This window comes from Lentinula edodes (assembly GCF_021015755.1).
Source record: "Lentinula edodes strain Le(Bin) 0899 ss11 chromosome Unknown C8R40scaffold_4, whole genome shotgun sequence".
In the NCBI taxonomy this organism is placed as follows: Eukaryota; Fungi; Basidiomycota; class Agaricomycetes; order Agaricales; family Omphalotaceae; genus Lentinula; species Lentinula edodes.
The window spans coordinates 523170-541544 of record NW_025764310.1 but is presented as its reverse complement, the minus strand read 5'-3'; the positions used below and the strand labels follow the sequence as shown (position 1 = coordinate 541544).

Genomic DNA, 18375 nt, shown 5'->3' with positions numbered 1-18375 from the left:
AGGGGAGTCCGAGAATAATATCCTCTCCTCCTAAGTTTGTGATCAGGAAATCCATCCATCGCTCCTGGTTATCCACTGTGAGTGCTAAGCGTGCAAAGTGGGTGATTCGCCCGGCTCGGTTAGGTGTACCATCGATATTGAATACATCGATTGGTTTATGGAGGGGTGCGCAGGTTACGTGATTTCTGGTGGCAAAGTCTTGGTTTAAAAACAGGGCGGTAGCTCCACAGTCTACCATGGCTGCGGTTGTTATACTATGGTTCCTTCCTCTCAGTTTCGCATGAATTCGGAAATGTGGGGAGCTGGAATTTAATTCCCAAATAGATGATATTGTACATGATGGGAGCGAGTCATACGAAGAGGTAGCAAACATAGTAAACTGATTATGGGGTACTCTCGGTGCAGCCGGAGCGGGTACCCTCTTTAAAAACCCTGCTGAAAACCAGAGGACGGAGGAGACATGGCATTAGCACGGTCCAACAATTCCCTTATTTGTCCAATTTGGGTGGAGAAGTCCTGATTAGCGGGGCTCGGTGTAGCAGGTCCAGCGACAGGTGTTGGGATTGAGGCGGCAATCTGAACTGGTTCGTTTGGGAATAAGGAAAATGGTGCCGCCGTGGCTGAGATCTGCTGACGGCGAGGCTGTTGGCGTCGGCCACGGTCGCGACTAAGTCCCATGAACTTGTCCTGACAGACGGATTCTAGGTGTCCCCGGCGTCCACAGTATCGGCAGGTAGTCTCCTTGTGTGGGCAATTCTGCTTAACATGGCCTTGAGCTCCACAACCAAAACATCGTCCGCGCATACGGGCAAGGAAGGCCTCCCTGCTATTCCCAGTGCTGGTATGAGTAGCATCAATGTCCATGGCGTGAGGGTCGGCAGGGGTAATGTGAGCGGTGTGTGCGGGAGCATGTCCGGTGTTTCGGCCGGTCATGGTGGGATCATGCAGGTAGACATCCACCGATATGGCTCGTTTGATTGCCTCTTTCAAAGTCGGAGCGATTCCTTGGGCGATGTTTACGATGATAAGGTGTTGTCGGATCTCCGGAAGTAAGGCGGTGAAGAAGCGTTCCCGTAAATCAATATCAGACATTTCAGTCCGATCTCCGATATCCTTGAACTTCTGGGCAAATTCTGCAACTGTCTGCCCTTTACTTTGTCTGAGGTTCTTGATCTCGCTACGGGCTTCCATACCTGGGTCCATTGGTTCAAACCGCTGGCTAAATTCCTTCAAGAACGTATCCCAGTTTCCTCCGAAAGGGGGATTCTCTGCACTGAAGTGTAACAGATGGGGAGTTGCCCAATCTCCAGCACTTTCTGTGAAGAAGCCCAGGGCGGACTTAATAAGTTTAACTTGGCTCTTGGCGAGATCCGGTTGTTCTGACGCCCAATTTTGGAACTGAGCCATGAAGCGACGGGCTTCAGCACCATCTTTACCCTTGAAGACCTCGGGTTTGTTCATGCTTGACTTGGATGATGAGCGTTCCTCCATCGCTGTAGCAAGGCTGGCTACTTGTCTGATGAGCTGAGCCATGAGATCCTCAGCAGAGGTATTTGGGGCAGGCGGGACAGGAGTCGACATGATGGGAGTAGGCAATCGGGGTTGGGGAATTGGCAGGAAGGTTATATTGCTCACAGTGAGTGGCTCTCGGATCGAGTTCGAAAGGGCGTTGGGGCAAGGTTGAGACTGGCAATCGCGCCAAGTATCGTTGTTGTTGTGGGCGTGAGCTTGGTCTCTGGGGTCAAGTGCATGCGGGAGTGCGGAGCAGTCTATACTGGCAGCAGGTGTTTCAGAATCGGGCGGGACTGGGGAAGACGTGGTGTCTACGGATCCTGCAAGGACAACCTTATCGGTAGGCTGTCAGTGCAGTAATGGATCTTGACCTAATGTCACGAAGCGGCAGAGGCGGAGTGACTAGCGGAGCAGGAAGCGGGGTGACTAAGCCAGGCAGAGAGGCGGAGCGACTAAGCAGGTGAGTGAGGCGGAGCGACTAAGCGGAGCGGAGGCGAACTGGTCCCAGATAATGACAGAGATATATTGAGTATCGTAGTCATAGGTAATAATAAGTAAGCACATACCTGGTCCCAGATAATGACAGAGAGGTCAAGATAAGGGACCAGGCTGTGGAGGGTTGGCTATATATACATAATCTAGTCTGCGAGAAACAACGATGTAATACTGTACAGTTCAGGGGCAAGGAAGGAGGCGGAAGCCGATAGAAAGAGAAGGTGGGTCAGGTGGATCAGTAATAGATAGATCAGTAATCGATGGAGATTGACAGCGATGGGATGATGTATTGTACAAGTAAAGGCGTCGAGACGGTGAGAAAGGGAAAATGATAGGGGCTGTGTACTTTATGACAGTATACATAGAGCATCAAATGCTTGGAACCGGTAACCACGACGTGTTGTCACAAATGGGTCTGGTATATGAAGGACCTTTATGAGGCGAGAGAGACCGTCTTTGTCAAAGCTGAGATAAAATTTGAGCAGAAGCATACAAACACCGAGGCAAGGAATTATACCGAGTATGCAGCCGCAAATTTGCATCATCCAGCTCCTTCCACTTGACCTGTCTGGTGCGCAGCATCCTATGGAGTCTCCTGACATTTTTCTCCTTCCATCGTGCCCGTATTCTATTCCTTGGGTTCCGATATCGACGACACAGGCTGATCAAAGTAGAGATACAGCCTGCTCCAAATGCAAAGGGATCCTTGGCTACAACTGGGCTTTCAACAGCGAGACATACTGAAGTGACAGCTGCTGCACATAGCAGTGCATTACGAGTCCTCATAATCCAGATTTCGTTGGTGGAGGTGGAGAGCGAAAATTTCACGAAATTCTTGTCAATTTTTGTTGGTGTAATATGGTGGAAATAAAGACAGGTTTCTGTGGCCTGTAGATTCAGATTTTGCTTAGAGTGTAAGTGAAGAAAGGATAGTATTTTCTGTTGTCGTGGTAGGATATCTATCTTGAAATACGCAAAAACAAGAGGGAATCAACGTCAAAATATGAGCCCACGTGACAGATTTTCCGCACTTCCAGAACTCCCTAATCTCAGCGCTCTCGGTGAGCTTAACGACTTCTCCATCATGTGGTGGAAGAGTAGATCCCGCGACAGGAAACGCATCGGTAAATAGCTCTAGATTTTTACTGTGAGCACCCAATTGTTTGCCGTCCGAAGATTGCAGGATGACATCGACGGTGAGCGAACAGTTTTCGGAAGCTGATTGACGATAGATAAGGAATAATGAGGTGTAGACCTCGCTGATGAAAAGAGGGCTACTTACCTCCACAGTTTGGTGGCATATTGATAGGAGAAAGATCACGATTGTCCAAAAAATTCTGAATCGTGGAGGGGATGAACGAGGTTGCAAGACAACATGTTGTCCTACTTAAATACTTAGAATATTTAATCTTCGGCCTGAAGAAGATTGTGCGCTTTACACCATGCCTTGACGCTTGTTTGCGATGATGTCATACATTTTTGTCCACTTGCCTTCTGATTTGTTCAGTCAGAGATCAAGACCATAACGCGATCTCGAAACATGGGCATAGCAGAATCTATCTCCGCAGTCGGTATTGCTGGCACAGTCACCGGACTTTCATATACCCAAGCTACAGCGCAGCAGAAAGAAGAGGAAGAAGAAGCAAAGCGTGCAGCTGATGAAGCTGCGCAGGAGACTGCGTTCCCTACAAGGAATAACAATCGCAATAAACAACGAGCAGGTGCAGATGAGAATGGTCCTTCACGAGGTGCCTTTCCGGTTTCTGGGACACTTGGGGGTGGCGGAAATGGAAGAGGTCCTGGTCCCGGCAGGCAGAAAGGTGGTGGAACCACTGCTGATACAGGAGGGAGACAAGATGGTGGAAATAGGAACACAACTGGTCGAAAGGATGGCCGAAGCGGAACTGGGAAGCAACGAGAACCAACAGAACAATCCAATCGTCCTAACAGCGCTTCGCAAAAGAAGAAGAAAAAGAATGACAATCGACGTAACCAACTTCCATCAGCAGCTGAGGACAATGTCCCTTCATCGGATGCGCAGAATCTTCCTACCACTGTCACACAAAGTACGACCCCAGTAAAATGTCAGCGACGAGGTGGTAAGAAGCAGAACGCTTCTTCCGTGCCTTGTCAAACTGCCGATGAAACTGAAAAACCGGCTATCGATTATGGTGCTGTCGCTACTGTGCAGGAGGAGCCTGCACCTGCTACTGCAGTGGACAACAAATCTATCGCCAGAACTAATCGTAGAAAAAATGGAAAATCCAGATCAAACACTCGTGTTCCGCAATCTTCTACAACGAGTCCTTCATTAGCAACGAACACAACCTCTCCCTCCGCTCTTTCTCCTCCTCCTGCACAGAATACAAGCTCATTACACCCACATCCTTTATCGAACCCACAGGTTCCCCAGAATGAATCTCGTGCTCGAAGTAGAAAACCAAGAGGGCATCCTCATACTAAAGCCGACACTGTGGCACCTTCGCAGCTGCAATCTCCGTCTTCCCAGATCGTCCAAAATCCTTCCGAGACTCAGGTTTATCCAGCTACTACGACTCCTTCCGCATCGCCAAAGCTACCTCAGGCCAGGCGGGGCAAAGGCAAGGGGAGTCGACGCGCCAATGTTGAACGCTCGAAACCGCTCGTGTCGTCTTCGCAGTTAAATCATCCTACGACGGAAGATGGGTAATCACTAGCACCGGTGATTCACAAGCCACTCAAATTGCCTCTTGTGGGAGTGCATGAGCAGTGACAGTGATAATGCAATGATTCAAAGACTCCATGTGTGTATAATTCACCGCCTATCTTGGCCTAGGACCTCGTTGGCTTGTAAATACATGGCTGAAGGCGCGAGGGCGAGCCGACCGTAGCTTTGATGAACGTTTATACGCCCCTCAAATCTTTGTAGCTAGGGTCGTGCAATTTCGGGGAACTAGGTGCTTGGAACATGATACCCCGCGTGGGCGAAGGCTTCTCTCTTAGGTGAGGCCCCCGGGGGATATCTGAGCTCGATTCTCCATCCTATTGTTCAAAATTTGGATAAGCTTCTGACTCCTCCGAGGCTTTCAGGACGTCGTTTCGTTGACTAGACCCATAGACCCAGATGACTCACTGAATTGCGCGAAGGTGTCCAGAGCATACAATTAATATTGGGAGGTCATCTGAGTCTAGTCATCACAGGCTTCAGTCTCTCAGTCTCAGAAGCTTAAGTTTATTTCGGTATCAGGCTTTCTCAGCCTCAAACTCGCAAAGTTCTATTGCTGGTAATTATAAGATGTTCATGTTCACCCCAAAACCTTCACGGAACTTTCTTCTTATTGTTTTTGGATTTCCCAAGTTACTCAGAACTAGAAGCCTTTGTCTGAATTGTCGTCTGAAAGATGGAAATAGCTTGAAGTTCCATTTCTAATGTCATAGACGGAGAGATGCTGGAATTTGGCTGGGCCCCACTGGCAGGCGAAGTAACTTTCTTGATATCTTGCCCTCATTCTTATCCACGACAAATTTAAGCATTAGTTGGCGTTGCTTGATAAGTCCACAGGATAAAGATTTGTTCAAGGCTTCAGGGTCACACTGCGTTGTTAATGCAGATATATATTTGGCTTGACACCCAAAGTTGCCTCAAATATTCCTAAGTCACCAGTGAGCGTAGCTCCGCCAGCCAGAATTCACGAGAGTGAAGAACGATCGTTCACTTACGGGAACCGCGGGTGTAAGTTTTTCAATTATGTAGAAGCCATTTTAAGAAAACAGTTACACCAACACATTGCAAACGCCGATTAAACCTCGCCATGTTCATTCAGAAAGTGGTATATTCTTATTGCTTCCCTTCCCTCGCAATACCGGATATAGAGGGCTGAACGGCGAACCAGGAAGTAAACACTGTCGCGCAGACTCCTACGGAGTCGAATTACCCCTAATTACTAAAGAGGTACGGCTGTAAGTAGAATTTTGAAAGGAGCAGCACATGTGAGCCCCCTTGGGATTGGAGGTGGCTTAACCTACTCTGAGCTATGTAGATGAAGGATGCTCACACGCAAATGTATTTCAAGTTCCTTTTGGCTTGGACTCACTTACGCTGTGAACTTTCAGACTTCAACGTCATGTAACTTGTTCCCACCACATCGCTGATTCCTATTTGTGTTTAGCGTGACGGCAGATTTCGTGCAAAAATCGGAACCGTACTACGATCGAATCAACTCACTTGTCCAGGGGCAATGTCCCTCCTGGTCTATGTTAGGTTGCGTAGAAGAAGCTTGTGGTGGACAAACTCCGAGTTTCTCAACCTTACTTTTCAACCATAAAATTGACTGCCCCGCGGGCCATATTTACGAATGATTCTTTCTAACTGCCTATAAAGGTTGAGGTGAGACTACCTTGATTTTGCAGTTCCTTCATTATGTCTTTTGGCATTGAACCATTCACCAAAGACCTCAACCTTCCTCTTCTCAGTGGTCAGGAGCCCGAAATCGTTACAGCAGTGCTGGTACCCCTCCCGAAGGATACCAATGCGGCTGTATTCGGTGTCAGTGACTACTACGTGCTGTAAATGAATGTCCATTGATCACTCACAAATGCTTTACCTCCAGCAACGCATTGCGCTGTGGCCTCAACGGTTCAACTCCTACCTTCTCGACTCTAACGAAATAGTTGTTGATCCTCAAGCCGTCTGGGATGCTCCAGCCGAAAGTAGTCAATTTGCGGTCACCACCATCGTTCCTTCCGGTTTCGCACCAGACAACAGGTTCCTTTCTGTTGGCCCCTTTTCGGACGATCGCTACATAGCTATTGTTTGCTCGCACAAGAAAGCTGGTGAAAGCCACTATGCACCAAGCACCCCTACCTTCAGCTCTGTGCGTTCTTCATCCAGTCATACTGACATCATCGAGGTGAACAAATGCAATTTACAGAAACATTTTAATATCAAGGGTCATAAGGCTCTGTCGTTCACAATGGTGAGTATGCTCCGATGATTAGAGGGACAGACTCACGTTCTGAGTACAGGTTAATGCCGAAGATGGCGGTGATACTGACTACCATGACACTGTTGTCGGGGTGGCCGTAACATAGTACGTCTGGCATTGTTAAGTGTTACATTCTGATCTCACCGGAACCTCTAACATGTTCTCCAGCACAACTAAGGACCGATTTTTGGCTTGACTCCTGGAATATTGTTGCAATATTGGCATTTTCCAATTTATGTACTTGTGAACGGTTAGCGAACGTATATGTGAAAGTGATTTTTATGAGAATTTCATGATTTTATCTGTATTTTGTTCGCCCCTGGCTGCTAGGACTTGAAGAATACACGCAGATTTATGACAGTGGAAAAAAGAAGAAATGGAAATGATGTTCGCAGGTGTACATGTGAACCAAAATCTGCACCTATCATGCACCTCAACGTCCGATTGTATAATGTCCCAATTATACAATATTTTGTGGGGCGAATCCCAAGCGTCGGCTTCTGTTGGCCCTCCATCTATGTATGTACGATAAGATAGACACTATGATTAATGATGGAATCAACATGAGATGAAGACAAAGCTGGTTTGATGAACGGCACCAGCAGACGGCGACGACAACGACAGTGGGAGAGTGCTATGCGCATGATTCTCTGTGTGCATGATAGGTCACAACGCTGTGCGATCTGTCTATTCAGATAAAGCGATGATATTTTGAATGTATGAGATGGGACAACAAAAGTTCATCACGACGTAAAGCTTTCTCCACTCAGCTTGCAATCTCGGGTCAACGACAGCAACCAACCCCACCACTAAACTCTTCCACTGAAGCAGGAGCGATCTTCGAAAAGCTTGGCATGACTTCTAAAACAGAAAGACAACTGGATAAAAACGAGATGGAGTGATGGGAGACAAGTGGGGGTATCAAAATAAGGCATATATTATAACTCTCGTCGTGGTGAAGGCTCGTAGAACTTGAGATTGGGTGTGAAGGGTATTGGGCGGAAGACAAGGGTGTCCAGGTGAATTCGAAGTCGGCGGAATGCTCAAGTCCTATTATTCCATCCACAACGGTGACTATAATAGTCCGGCCTCCCTCAAGTGAAGCTGGAGGAGAATATCTTGAATCGCAGAAAGAACGACTGGAAAAGAAAGGGAGAGAATATTATAGTCAGTTTTAGACGAGAAAAAGATCAAGAAACGACGAAAACGATAGCTAGCCCGGAATGAAGGAACGGTGGGGAAAAAGACTCACATTTAATTTGCTGCGTATCCGTGGCACACGTATAATGCGCGTATACCTGTTTCGTTGCTGCACTCTGGTTTAGGCTTACGAATCTGCGTAACAGATATTCGCAGGCGGCGTCGTAGTTGTTTCCGCCCGTGTAATCCGGGAAGTAATCACCTGGAAGGAAGGAAGGAGTTGAGAAATCCGTGCGTTGGACATCTGTTAACTACGAAAAAAGAGGAGACACCAACCTAATGGTGATCTAGGAAGCTTTTCCGCGAATAGATCGATTTTGTTGAGGAAGAGGATCTATAAGAATTGACATGTGTTAGTCATCGCTGTAATGTGAAAAAAGGGAGGGGTAGCTATGGGGGCGAAGAGAGAGAAGTAAAAAGTGACTAGTCGTTTGAATAATGGGCAGAAACAGAAGTGGAAGGAAGAATAGAGTTAAATATCGAAAGTGGATGGGGAGGCAGGTAGAAGCTGGAAGGGGCAATATACGGGAGCTAACTCACGATCGAGGTCTTGACGAACCATCGGGAATTACATATTGAGTCAAAGAGTGTGAGGGCTTCTTGCATACGGTTCTAAATAATATCTTGATCAGTGATACAGCTTTTGTCATGGTCGGATGAAATATATACCCACCACGCTCTCATCCTCATACAACATCTGATCGTACTCGCTCAGAGAAACCAGGAATACCAATGCAGTTACGTTTTCAAAGCAATGTATCCATTTTTTCCGTTCAGAACGTTGACCGCCAACATCGAAGAGTTTGTATGTGAGTTCGCCGACCTGTGAAAGGTAGTATTGAGTACTGATAAAGGATAGAGTGGCAACAAAAAATCGCACTTGGAACGTCGTCTCCGTGATACCCGTAGTTTTCACTCGTGACCGAAGTATATCCTGGTCGCTGGGCATGTACCCCTAGAAACAAATCCAAATTACATTTAGACAGTCATTTGATAAGACAGGAACCCGAGCACATACCGGACCACTCATTCTATCGATACTGTTGAAGTAATACACTGCCGAATCATTCAGTTGGAACTCTCGACTCCTCTTCACTGCCTCCTTCACAGCGGGATCGCTCCAAAGCCCTCGAATGGAGTCGCCCACATCCCGAGGCATGACGTCTACCTCCAACTGCACGGGAAGAGAAAGGATTGTGGCTCTTCGGGCGTCGTTGGATGGATTGAGAAAGAGGTCGAGGGAAGGCATGGCGTCGAGAATGGCGCGCATGGATTGGATGGTATTGGAAAATATGATTTCCTTGTAAGAGTCACGTTCGGAATCATTGTACCCGCCGTGGTGAATGAGCTTCATTTGTTTGAGGACTGTGGACTGAGAGAGAGTGAGACGTTAAGTGAGACTCGACTCGAAAGGGTGTTGGGGTAAAGAAATGGAACAAAACATTGTGAAGCAAAGCAGTGAGGATGGCCAATAATTAGGACAGGAAGAATGGGCTGATTTTTATTTGGAGCAAATATAGATGGTGTTATAGAAAGAACAGACGAAATAAAATACCTTCCCAGATTCACCAGCCCCAAGAAGCAACATCTTGATCTCATTCTTCGCCATCATACGGTCCCGGCGAAGTTGATTCTCAATTTCATCATTACCTGTGGTCACGAAGGTTGGTGGCAAATGTCGCACGCACAAGGATGGAAGGTTTGCAGTCGTCGTGGGGTAAGGAGGTACGGCGTCGCGAGAGTGAAGGGACAGAAAACAAAGGAGAAAAAACGCAAATATTCGTTAGGAATGATAGGCGAGAAAAGATATGTGTATGGCACTCACGAGCCTTGGCCTCGTCGTCAATGCCAGAAGATTGCGCACACCCCATTATTACTGAGCAGTGTGTTATTTAAAAATGGAAACTTCCCAAGGAGGTACTGGGAGAGTGGGCTGGAAGGTATTGGTAAGGAGATAGAGAATAAACGAATGAACGACGTCGAGGGAGCAACGGTCGTGACTGTAGCGACGAGCGCAACAAAAATTACGGATGACAGCTGAAATGTTAAACGGCGTATGTCACTCGCGGGAACGTAGAACACTCGGCCGCCGAGGCACTATATTTGTCACGTGAGTCTACAACTGCAAAACATGTATACTCGCCAGAGCAAGGATACTAGCTGGAGAGCGCTCTCCAGCGACGAAAGCACCCAAAGCAAAAATCAAAGCCTGCTCTGGGTGCTTTTGCTGCTGGGAAGTGCTCCCAAGTGCTCTGAGCTGCTTTCGGCTATTTAGCCGAACATACAGGTTTTGCAGATGTAACATGCCAAAAAAAAAAAAAAATTCCACAGCTGTTCTTCATCTTATGATTCGACCCGGGCTCGAACCGGGGACCTTCTGTGCAACCAGGGGTGTTAGACAGATGCGATAACCAACTACGCCATCGAACCATGAGCAACAAAAACTACGATTATATGTAAAATAAGAACGATAGATTGGATCTTTCTACAGTCGGCCCGTAAGATGAGTCAATATATGGTCAAGGTCACGTGCACCGCGTCGTTGAACAACACCGCGAGAATTTTTTTGGTTTAAAAAGCAACCCAAAAAGTTAGTCGCTCACTCAGTGCCACCACCACCACCTTACCTTCACACCCCCACTCATTTTGCAAATGTCTACCACTCCTACGCGTTACCCTTCTCCAGGGCCTACTCCTAGCAAAAAGGTGAAGATTTTCGTGCTATGTATCCGCCTTCGTGTAGACTCAGTTGTTTTCACAGGCTGCTGCTGCCTTAGCTTCATTTACCTTCGACTCGCCTACCAAGAAATCTGCGAAGAAGGTCGTTGTTGACGATAAACGTCGCTCTACCTCACCGGCTTCTCTAGAGGAGAATGAAGACCAATGCGTAGAAGAAGACACCACTCAGACCACGTCCGCTGAGGAACTCGCTGCCTTGCAGAAACGGTTTGTTGGAGAGGTCGAATTGCCAGAGAGTACGCGTGGTTTTCTACGACCTTTACGCGTCAATTGTATTAATCGTGCTTTTAGGCGAAGAACCACTTCTGTTAGAGTCAAGACGTCGTTTTGTGTTGTTCCCCATTCAATACCATGAGGTACGTCTAGATACGCGTCTGATTTACTCTAGAGGCGTCTAATGCATATATCAGATATGGCAAATGTACAAGAAGGCCGAGGCCTCTTTCTGGACTGCGGAAGAGATGGATTTATCAAAAGACCTTCATGACTGGAACAACCGCCTGAATGACAGCGAACGATTCTTCATCTCCCGTGTCCTCGCGTTCTTTGCCGCCTCTGATGGCATTGTCAACGAGAATCTTCTCGAACGCTTCTCGAACGAAGTACAGGTCGCTGAGGCGCGTTGCTTCTACGGGTTCCAGATTATGATGGAGAACATTCACTCCGAGACTTACTCTCTTCTCATCGACACATACATCAAAGACCCTGTCGAACGTGATTTCCTTTTTGATGCTATCGAGACTATTCCTTGCATCAAGCGCAAGGCCGAGTGGGCTCTGCGCTGGATCAGTGACGAACACTCGGTTTTCGGCGAGCGTCTCGTAGCCTTTGCTGCTGTTGAAGGCATTTTCTTCTCTGGCTCCTTCGCGTCCATCTTTTGGATGAAGAAGCGTGGATTAATGCCTGGCTTGGCGTTCTCAAACGAGCTCATCAGTCGTGATGAGGGTATGCATACCGACTTCGCCTGCCTTCTCTTCAGCCACCTCCGTCGTCGTCCTCATCCTGACACCGTTGAACGTATTATCAAAGAAGCAGTCGCTATCGAGCAAGAGTTCTTGACTGGTGTGTGCTATACATTGCCTCCTTCGCATTGGTGTCTAACCACTTTTTTCCAGACGCGCTTCCTGTAAGCTTGATCGGCATGAACGCGACATTGATGTGTCAATATATCGAGTTCGTTGCCGATCGACTACTCGTCGCTCTCGGCAACAAGAAGTTGTACAACTCGACGAACCCCTTCGACTTTATGGACATGATCTCGCTTCAAGGGAAGACCAACTTTTTTGAGAAGCGGGTGTCCGATTACTCAAAGGCTGGTGTGAACCATTCTGGTGACAACACTACAACACAAGCTTCAAAGACATTGTGCGTCTGGTATTATTCTATTGTTACACGTCTCCACTGACCATCGTCTCCTGATAGTGTGCTCGACGAAGACTTCTAAACATCGAAGAAACCGCCGTCGTTGCATGATTTCTCATACTGTAATTTATCGCTCACGCATTGCTATCTCATCGGTCAATTCTGTAATTCTCTTTGTTATAATTAGATATGTATCCTCACTAGCTCTATCAAATATTCAATAAAATTTTTTTGAAAGAAGGTTGATCGAGCGCTCATTGTATTATCCAGCGGCGTCAAATCTTGTTATTCACGTAGATAGTTACTCCCATGTCCACGAAGTCTGATGTTGTTCCGCTTCCGCCTGCTAGCGCGAATGTCAAACCGTTGAACTACAGGGAACAATTTCAGGTGCATCGTCACACAACTCGCATGATGTTGCTGTCCCTCTGCTGAGACGCCGATCTGTATTATAGGGCCGTGAAGTTGTTTCTAGGTTTATCGAGTGAGTTTATCTGGTTACAATAATCAGACGAATGTAAACGACTCCCGATAGCCCTTGTGAAGCCGCATCCAAGGCGACGATGGCATGTATGAACAAACACAACTATGATAGAGAAAAATGTCTGGATTATTTCCAGGCTTATAGGGAATGCAAGAACGCTTGGGTGCGTGTTTCCGATGTGTTGTTTATACAGAGTTCATCTGACGAATAATCCGTGTAGATTGAGCAAAGGAAAGACGATCGTAGAAATGGAAGACCGTCTTCCTGAGCGACTCCTCTTCTTCTGATTCTTTTCCGTTTATCTACGTTTACAGTTACTCTTACTATGCCGAAGTCAACCTCTCTTTCAAGCCTTAAGACAAATTATAATAGTTCGGAGGCCTTGATTCGACTCCAAAATCATAGACATCATGGCGCAAACTATTTTACTACGCAAATTCGTATCTCCTTTTGTTGTTCCTACGACAAGCTCGACACTCCGCTGCGTTTGAGATCTACACGATTTCCAGTCAATTTCATCTGCAGAGGACGGTCAGTTGATTACGAGGCGTACCGGAGAGATTGATGTTAGGCTGAATTACTGCTTGCCAGACAGTTGTGTATCCACTTGCAGGGATTTATTTCAGTGTTCGGAGATTGATTTCATTAACGCAACTCACTTTGGACCACCCTCTTCATCAAGTTGACCGGGTTCAAGACTTCCAACTTCTGGGCCGCAGCAAGGGGAGTTTGTTCCCCAGACTGAAGAGATCAATCAACGCGAGTATGCAGGCGGGTCGCAATGACACTCACAAGGACCTGCAGCCCAGGCCGACCAGCCAATGTACACGTCGTTTTCAGAAAGGTAGCTGATCAATTGCGGTACCAACTGACATCCGAAATTCAGCTTTCAATTCTTACAAAGTACGTTAAGCAAAAAAACACACCTCGAGACAAGTAGGGTCATTGGATCCACCGAATTCGCTGACAATAGCTCTTGGAAGTTTTTAGTGACTGTATGTCAAGAATCGTATACAAATCCTACTTGAGGTTGTTTTCTTGAAGCCAAGTCGTGAGAGCAGCCAGGTTAGTGGGACCTATAGCACGACGAAGCATCAGCAAACCTTAGAAAACTCACCACAATTTCCAGATGCTCACCAGGCTGAGTGCATGTATCGTGGCTGCCTGAGAAATCCTCGTCTATCGGGACACAATTATCAATCAGCCTATATCATCTCTCACTACAAAGCGAGAAGTACCAAGATATTCATGGATGTCAATAGCCGTATTATTCAACGGATCCACGATCTGATTCAGCCACTCGCTCGATGGATCATCGTTAGCACCAGTGACCTGAGTCCAGGAATGGCCGCCAGTGAACCCATTTCCAGGTGCGAGGATGAGCTGCGTAGCGCCAGTAGAACGGATTCCGTTGATTGCTGCTTGATCATTTTGCAGAATCAGAGAGGTGGCCTGTCAAAATCAGAGTAGTCAGTAAACAGATATGAAGTAATACAATGAAGTGAAGGAAATGGAGAGCGAGACGAAACATACCATGTCGTGAGGCTCATTGTTAATGCCGAAGACGACATTGGGGTTGTCAACAAAGCGGTTGGCAAGCTCTGTCCAAAACTCTTGGAATTGTTCAGTGGTGGCTGCATTGGGGTCAGTAGTATCGCCGATGATCTGTTGATTCAGAATCAATGGGTGAATTGCTGAGCGAAAATAAGATTCGATTTACGCTTCCACTATTGGGCTGTGAGGATGGGTCACTAGAAACAGGTTCAAGTTACTGCTTGATTGTTAAGATGTTTTGGAATAATAATACTTGTATCTCTGTTCAACCATTATTAGCATTACAAGTATATGTGTACCAGAAGCAACTGACCATGTAGTTATGAGGATCAATTAACGCATATGCACCTTTGGTAACGGTGATATAGTTGATTGCATCTTCATATTCACTAAAATACTACCCCATCCATATCAGCTGTGTTTTGGAAGTGGATATAACGGAAAAATACTGAACGGTCTCATTGAAGGTACTCCCAAGGCCAGTTGCTAGAGGACACATTCTTTCCATCAAGAACGTAACACGGAAAAAGTTGATTTGGTTCGTGTCAACGAATGTATCGACGGTACTCTAATAGAAAGAATGTCAGAAGAAGGATTTGACTGTAAGAGCCTGGTGTACTTCGGTGATGAAGTCGTAGGTAACGCCAAACTCTCCAGGCAGTCCTGTTCCAGGTGAACCAAAAACTCCGAATTCACCACCAGACTACGAAACAGGGCTTAGACACGAGCCAGAGACAGTAATATATCATAGCAGCACCTACCTCGTTGACTCCTGCATAAAGGATAGTCGCTCCTACGCAAGCTGCAAGGACAGCTACAACGGTAATGGACTGTAGGACGAGTCGTAACTGTTTGGTCAAAAACATGATTTTGGGTTTCGGGGACAAGTCACTTGGAGGTTGTGGGCAGTTTCCTCTCTTATAAATTGGAACCAGAGGGCTTCTACGTGTCACTGTACAAGCAAATACCGGTAAGTCTGACCATGGTCCACAATGGCGGCGGATATTTTTCGGATTTAGTGTTGTGCAATTTGGGTGCAATATAAAGACACTCATCGACCCATCTAAATGCTACCGCGGGGCGTGTGAGTGCAGTTACCGCACAGAGGATCGTTCATTGATGATCAGAGTCCTTCCAGGTTGATTCTGTGGTTTATTCAGGTTTCGAAGAAGTCAGACGGTACATGGCTAAGCTAATTAAAGAGCGAGGCTTACCGACAGTGATACTAGTTTTCGATCCGGGATCAACAGCCCAACCAACTTGTACGTTAAAGCGACGGAAATGATAAAGTAGATTCTTTGACCCGAGTTTCAAGAAAAGTTTCCCGCTCACCAGACCTTTCGGGGGTAGTATCAGTAAAAGATCAAGGAGTTGTACTACTAATCGGGGGTCAATTTTCAAAAAAGCTTTGTTTACCGTAAAAGTCTTGTAGGACTCCTGTGCATGATTCTCTAAGTAGATGCATCGAATCGTTCCCTCGAAGAAACTTACGATTTCACAAGACCCTCCCCTTCCCACTCCACGGAAAATTCTCTCCAAATCCTTCCAACTGTAAGTACAATTTACGATTGTGGCCCCGAGAACATGTCGCGCGGAAGGTTGTATGTTATAAATAGATGCCAATCATATGGCATAGCTAGATATCTTCTCTCTCGACATTTACTTACAACGACAGTTCTCTCGAAGGCTACGGCCTGCATTTTCTCTTTAAACCAGATCTTCCTTTCTTACTGAAAGTGATGGAGCCACTGAGAGATATCCTCAGGCACTGGTATCTCCCGAGCCGAGTTCAGGAAGGGTCGGAAGGTTCCAAACGTCTCGTACGACGCTGAAGTCCGTGAACGACTCACCATCCTCTTTGATATCATTCCTGGGCAGTGCAATCAGTTATCGGCTGAGCAAAACACTCTTGCCTGCTTGCATCTTCTGCCTCCTCCTGTCGGTTTCTTGACTTATGCCTGTTGTGGTGATGGTGATGGCATAGGTGGCGCACAAGAATCAAATTTTCTTGCTATACGGGAGCTCGTCTTCAGCGAATGGAATGAGTTGCCAGGGTCGCTCGAGACAACGACTGGAGAAAGTGGAATATTGAAAAGGTGGTCAGGCTGGCCTGCTGAGAGTCATCTAACATGCATAGCAACATTATGATCTGACCGGATAGACGTCGAAAGAAAGTGCGGGTTTTCTTTTTAATAGGATGGCCGTATCGTAAAGTCTCTCACGAAATGTGGCTTGAATTGAATTGCATTCTATCCATTCGGAATATATCATACAGAAATGGTTGCTTGAAAGAATTATAATGCAGTGATCCTCAATACCTTCTAACGCTGACCGTCTAGAAAAAGGTCAGTCATTGTCAATGTCATTAACTGACTGAATGAGATGCTCACAAGCTTTGGTCGCCCATGCGCCTGAAGGAGTTTCACGATCAGCAAGGGAAATATAACCCCTTTGTGATAATTCCACGTACCGTGGCCAACAATGACATTCGCAGGTTCTTGCTCCCTTCCTTCAAAGTAATTTTCTAAGATACTCTTTGTACCAGCGGCATACCGCGCCTGAGCATCGAGGGTTGTTCCAGAGTAATGAGGTGTCATGCCATTTCCCCCACCGAGAGGATTCTTCATTGTGCGCCAAGGATGATCCTTGGGAGCGGGCTGGACGTTCCAGACGTCACCTGTGGCAGAAAATATCAACACAACCCCCCATTTATGACCAGACCAGGAAATACTCGCCAGCATAACCACGAAGCTGACCACTCGTTAGGGCAGCTGCAACAGCATCCGTGTCACAGATGGCACCACGAGCGGTGTTGACGAGCCATGCGCCAGGCTTGAATTTGGATAATAATTTCTCGTTGATGAGCCCGCGAGTACCTTCATGCAAAGGTGCATTGACGGTGACGACGTCACATTGGGAGACGAATTCCTACATGTTTTCCATATGTAAGATGAAAACCCCGATTAGACAGGAAATCAATGACGCACTTCGATATCCTCGACCCTACGAGCTTTGATAGCTTGCTCACGTTCAACAGGAAGCTTCGCGTAATCATAATACAGATGCTCTTTACAATCAAAGGGAACGAGACGTTGTAAGACGCGATAGCCGATTCTTCCTGCACCAATCGTTCCGACAACTTTGCCTTCAAGGTCGAAAGCGTTGCGAGCGATATCGGAAACTTGCCAGTCACCGCGTTCGATCATCTCATGGGCCGGGACAAAGTTACGGACCAGAGTCAGGATGTTCATCACAACATGTTCTGCAACAGAGACAACATTAGAGCCAGTGACCTACGGAAAATCAGCGTTATATCGGGACAAGATGACACTAGATTCCGAACCTCAAGGACTTGGATTTTGTGGTCTACAGCAGCGTTGAGGTCGATATGGTCAGAGCCTACTCCAGCGGTGATACAGATCTTCAAATTCTTCGCCTTTTCCATGAGCTCTCGCGTGAGGTAACCAGGGTGGAAAGGTGTTGTGATAACAACCTACAGTTGGTATTTTCGGTAAGTTGATTCAACGTGATTTCCATGGTATGTATGTACCTCTGCATCAACCAAATGCTTTTCAAAATCACTGTTTGGTCCTTCTTTGTCGCTGGAAACCTAAGGACAGCTCAATTCCATATACCAACGGAAGGAGACTAGACTCACTGTGAACGATTGGTCAATGGATGATAGAGATGATAACAGCGCAAAACGTACCAATAAACTCATGACCTCGCGATGCAAGCCATTTGTCTATTCCAAGCTGGATAAATATCAGGTACGCCTTCATGTACACTCTGTATCACCAGGATTACCTTGTTCTCAACTGTTCCCAGTAAGCGAGGCTCTTTCACTGCAGCGTTGAAGCCGTTGTATAAAATGGCGAGGACCTGATAATCGATGAACGTCTGCGATTCAACAAAGGTAACATCTCCTGACCTTCATGTTGGTGGCGTTTACAGAGAAATCGAAGGGGTGATGGTTGGCGACTATCTCAGAAGAAACCAGCCTTTTATCTTGGGATTCTCTATGACTTCATTGAATTCTGCCGGGAGAGCGCGGGGACAATTCCT

At 46.7% G+C, this 18375-nt stretch overlaps 9 protein-coding genes and 1 non-coding gene across 10 annotated transcripts; 5 read left to right on the top strand and 5 right to left on the bottom strand.

Moving 5' to 3' along the window:
- Window positions 1–2187: 2187 nt before the first annotated feature.
- On the bottom strand, window positions 2188–2999 carry C8R40DRAFT_1086076 (uncharacterized protein). Its single transcript, XM_046227333.1, has 2 exons — window positions 2525–2999; window positions 2188–2472 (listed from the first exon to the last, which is right to left on the bottom strand). The coding sequence occupies exons 1-2, from the start codon at window positions 2791–2793 to the stop codon at window positions 2355–2357; spliced, it is 387 nt and encodes a 128-aa protein (XP_046090411.1). The 5' UTR covers window positions 2794–2999; the 3' UTR covers window positions 2188–2354.
- Window positions 3000–3143: 144 nt separating this feature from the next.
- C8R40DRAFT_591695 (uncharacterized protein) lies at window positions 3144–4949 on the top strand. The gene is made up of 2 exons (XM_046235557.1): window positions 3144–3235; window positions 3290–4949. The coding sequence occupies exon 2, from the start codon at window positions 3548–3550 to the stop codon at window positions 4694–4696; it is 1149 nt and encodes a 382-aa protein (XP_046090410.1). The 5' UTR covers window positions 3144–3235; window positions 3290–3547; the 3' UTR covers window positions 4697–4949.
- Window positions 4950–6406: 1457 nt separating this feature from the next.
- On the top strand, window positions 6407–7167 carry C8R40DRAFT_1166557 (uncharacterized protein; the record flags this gene model as incomplete). Its single annotated transcript, XM_046230867.1, has 5 exons — window positions 6407–6532; window positions 6597–6860; window positions 6918–6962; window positions 7012–7076; window positions 7140–7167. 5 exons carry the CDS (start codon window positions 6407–6409, stop codon window positions 7165–7167), a joined length of 528 nt encoding a protein of 175 aa, XP_046090409.1.
- Window positions 7168–8045: 878 nt separating this feature from the next.
- C8R40DRAFT_1066414 (guanine nucleotide binding protein alpha subunit) lies at window positions 8046–10042 on the bottom strand (the record flags this gene model as incomplete). The annotated part of the gene is made up of 9 exons (XM_046225780.1): window positions 8046–8110; window positions 8224–8373; window positions 8448–8505; window positions 8712–8783; window positions 8845–8994; window positions 9052–9126; window positions 9190–9543; window positions 9727–9821; window positions 9997–10042. The coding sequence occupies 9 exons, from the start codon at window positions 10040–10042 to the stop codon at window positions 8046–8048; spliced, it is 1065 nt and encodes a 354-aa protein (XP_046090408.1).
- Window positions 10043–10517: 475 nt separating this feature from the next.
- C8R40DRAFT_t43 lies at window positions 10518–10601 on the bottom strand. The gene has a single exon. It is a non-coding gene; the product is annotated as a tRNA-Val (tRNA).
- Window positions 10602–10714: 113 nt separating this feature from the next.
- On the top strand, window positions 10715–12510 carry C8R40DRAFT_1141346 (ribonucleotide reductase small subunit). The gene is made up of 6 exons (XM_046229483.1): window positions 10715–10877; window positions 10933–11146; window positions 11202–11266; window positions 11321–11972; window positions 12026–12275; window positions 12333–12510. The coding sequence occupies exons 1-6, from the start codon at window positions 10824–10826 to the stop codon at window positions 12352–12354; spliced, it is 1257 nt and encodes a 418-aa protein (XP_046090407.1). The 5' UTR covers window positions 10715–10823; the 3' UTR covers window positions 12355–12510.
- Window positions 12511–12581: 71 nt separating this feature from the next.
- On the top strand, window positions 12582–13043 carry C8R40DRAFT_1166554 (uncharacterized protein; the record flags this gene model as incomplete). Its single annotated transcript, XM_046230866.1, has 5 exons — window positions 12582–12662; window positions 12728–12756; window positions 12808–12842; window positions 12901–12919; window positions 12977–13043. 5 exons carry the CDS (start codon window positions 12582–12584, stop codon window positions 13041–13043), a joined length of 231 nt encoding a protein of 76 aa, XP_046090406.1.
- A 228-nt stretch (window positions 13044–13271) lies between these two features.
- C8R40DRAFT_1158701 (endoglucanase 1) lies at window positions 13272–15176 on the bottom strand (the record flags this gene model as incomplete). Its single annotated transcript, XM_046229773.1, has 14 exons — window positions 13272–13362; window positions 13416–13497; window positions 13549–13624; window positions 13683–13731; window positions 13781–13832; window positions 13894–13935; window positions 13995–14208; window positions 14290–14421; window positions 14477–14507; window positions 14564–14571; window positions 14624–14707; window positions 14765–14878; window positions 14930–15013; window positions 15072–15176. 14 exons carry the CDS (start codon window positions 15174–15176, stop codon window positions 13272–13274), a joined length of 1164 nt encoding a protein of 387 aa, XP_046090405.1.
- Window positions 15177–15493: 317 nt separating this feature from the next.
- On the top strand, window positions 15494–16458 carry C8R40DRAFT_1066411 (uncharacterized protein; the record flags this gene model as incomplete). The annotated part of the gene is made up of 2 exons (XM_046225779.1): window positions 15494–15572; window positions 16076–16458. The coding sequence occupies 2 exons, from the start codon at window positions 15494–15496 to the stop codon at window positions 16456–16458; spliced, it is 462 nt and encodes a 153-aa protein (XP_046090404.1).
- A 173-nt stretch (window positions 16459–16631) lies between these two features.
- Window positions 16632–18247, bottom strand: C8R40DRAFT_1158700 (NAD-dependent formate dehydrogenase; the record flags this gene model as incomplete). The annotated part of the gene is made up of 9 exons (XM_046229772.1): window positions 16632–16645; window positions 16781–16987; window positions 17046–17238; window positions 17298–17603; window positions 17654–17803; window positions 17861–17920; window positions 18006–18065; window positions 18118–18192; window positions 18242–18247. 9 exons carry the CDS (start codon window positions 18245–18247, stop codon window positions 16632–16634), a joined length of 1071 nt encoding a protein of 356 aa, XP_046090403.1.
- Between the last annotated feature and the right edge of the window lie 128 nt (window positions 18248–18375).

Bases quoted from the DNA above. Each gene is read 5' to 3' on its own strand.
- C8R40DRAFT_591695 (XM_046235557.1), top strand. From the start codon at position 3,548: ATGGGCATAGCAGAATCTATCTCCGCAGTCGGTATTGCTGGCACAGTC.
- C8R40DRAFT_1141346 (XM_046229483.1), top strand. From the start codon at position 10,824: ATGTCTACCACTCCTACGCGTTACCCTTCTCCAGGGCCTACTCCTAGC. The intron at 11,147-11,201 runs GTACGCGTGGTT...TCGTGCTTTTAG, and splicing joins AGAGGTCGAATTGCCAGAGA to GCGAAGAACCACTTCTGTTA. The intron at 11,267-11,320 runs GTACGTCTAGAT...TGCATATATCAG, and splicing joins TCCCCATTCAATACCATGAG to ATATGGCAAATGTACAAGAA.
- C8R40DRAFT_1086076 (XM_046227333.1), bottom strand. From the start codon at position 2,793: ATGAGGACTCGTAATGCACTGCTATGTGCAGCAGCTGTCACTTCAGTA. The intron at 2,473-2,524 runs GTATAATTCCTT...ATTTTATCTCAG, and splicing joins AATTTGCGGCTGCATACTCG to CTTTGACAAAGACGGTCTCT.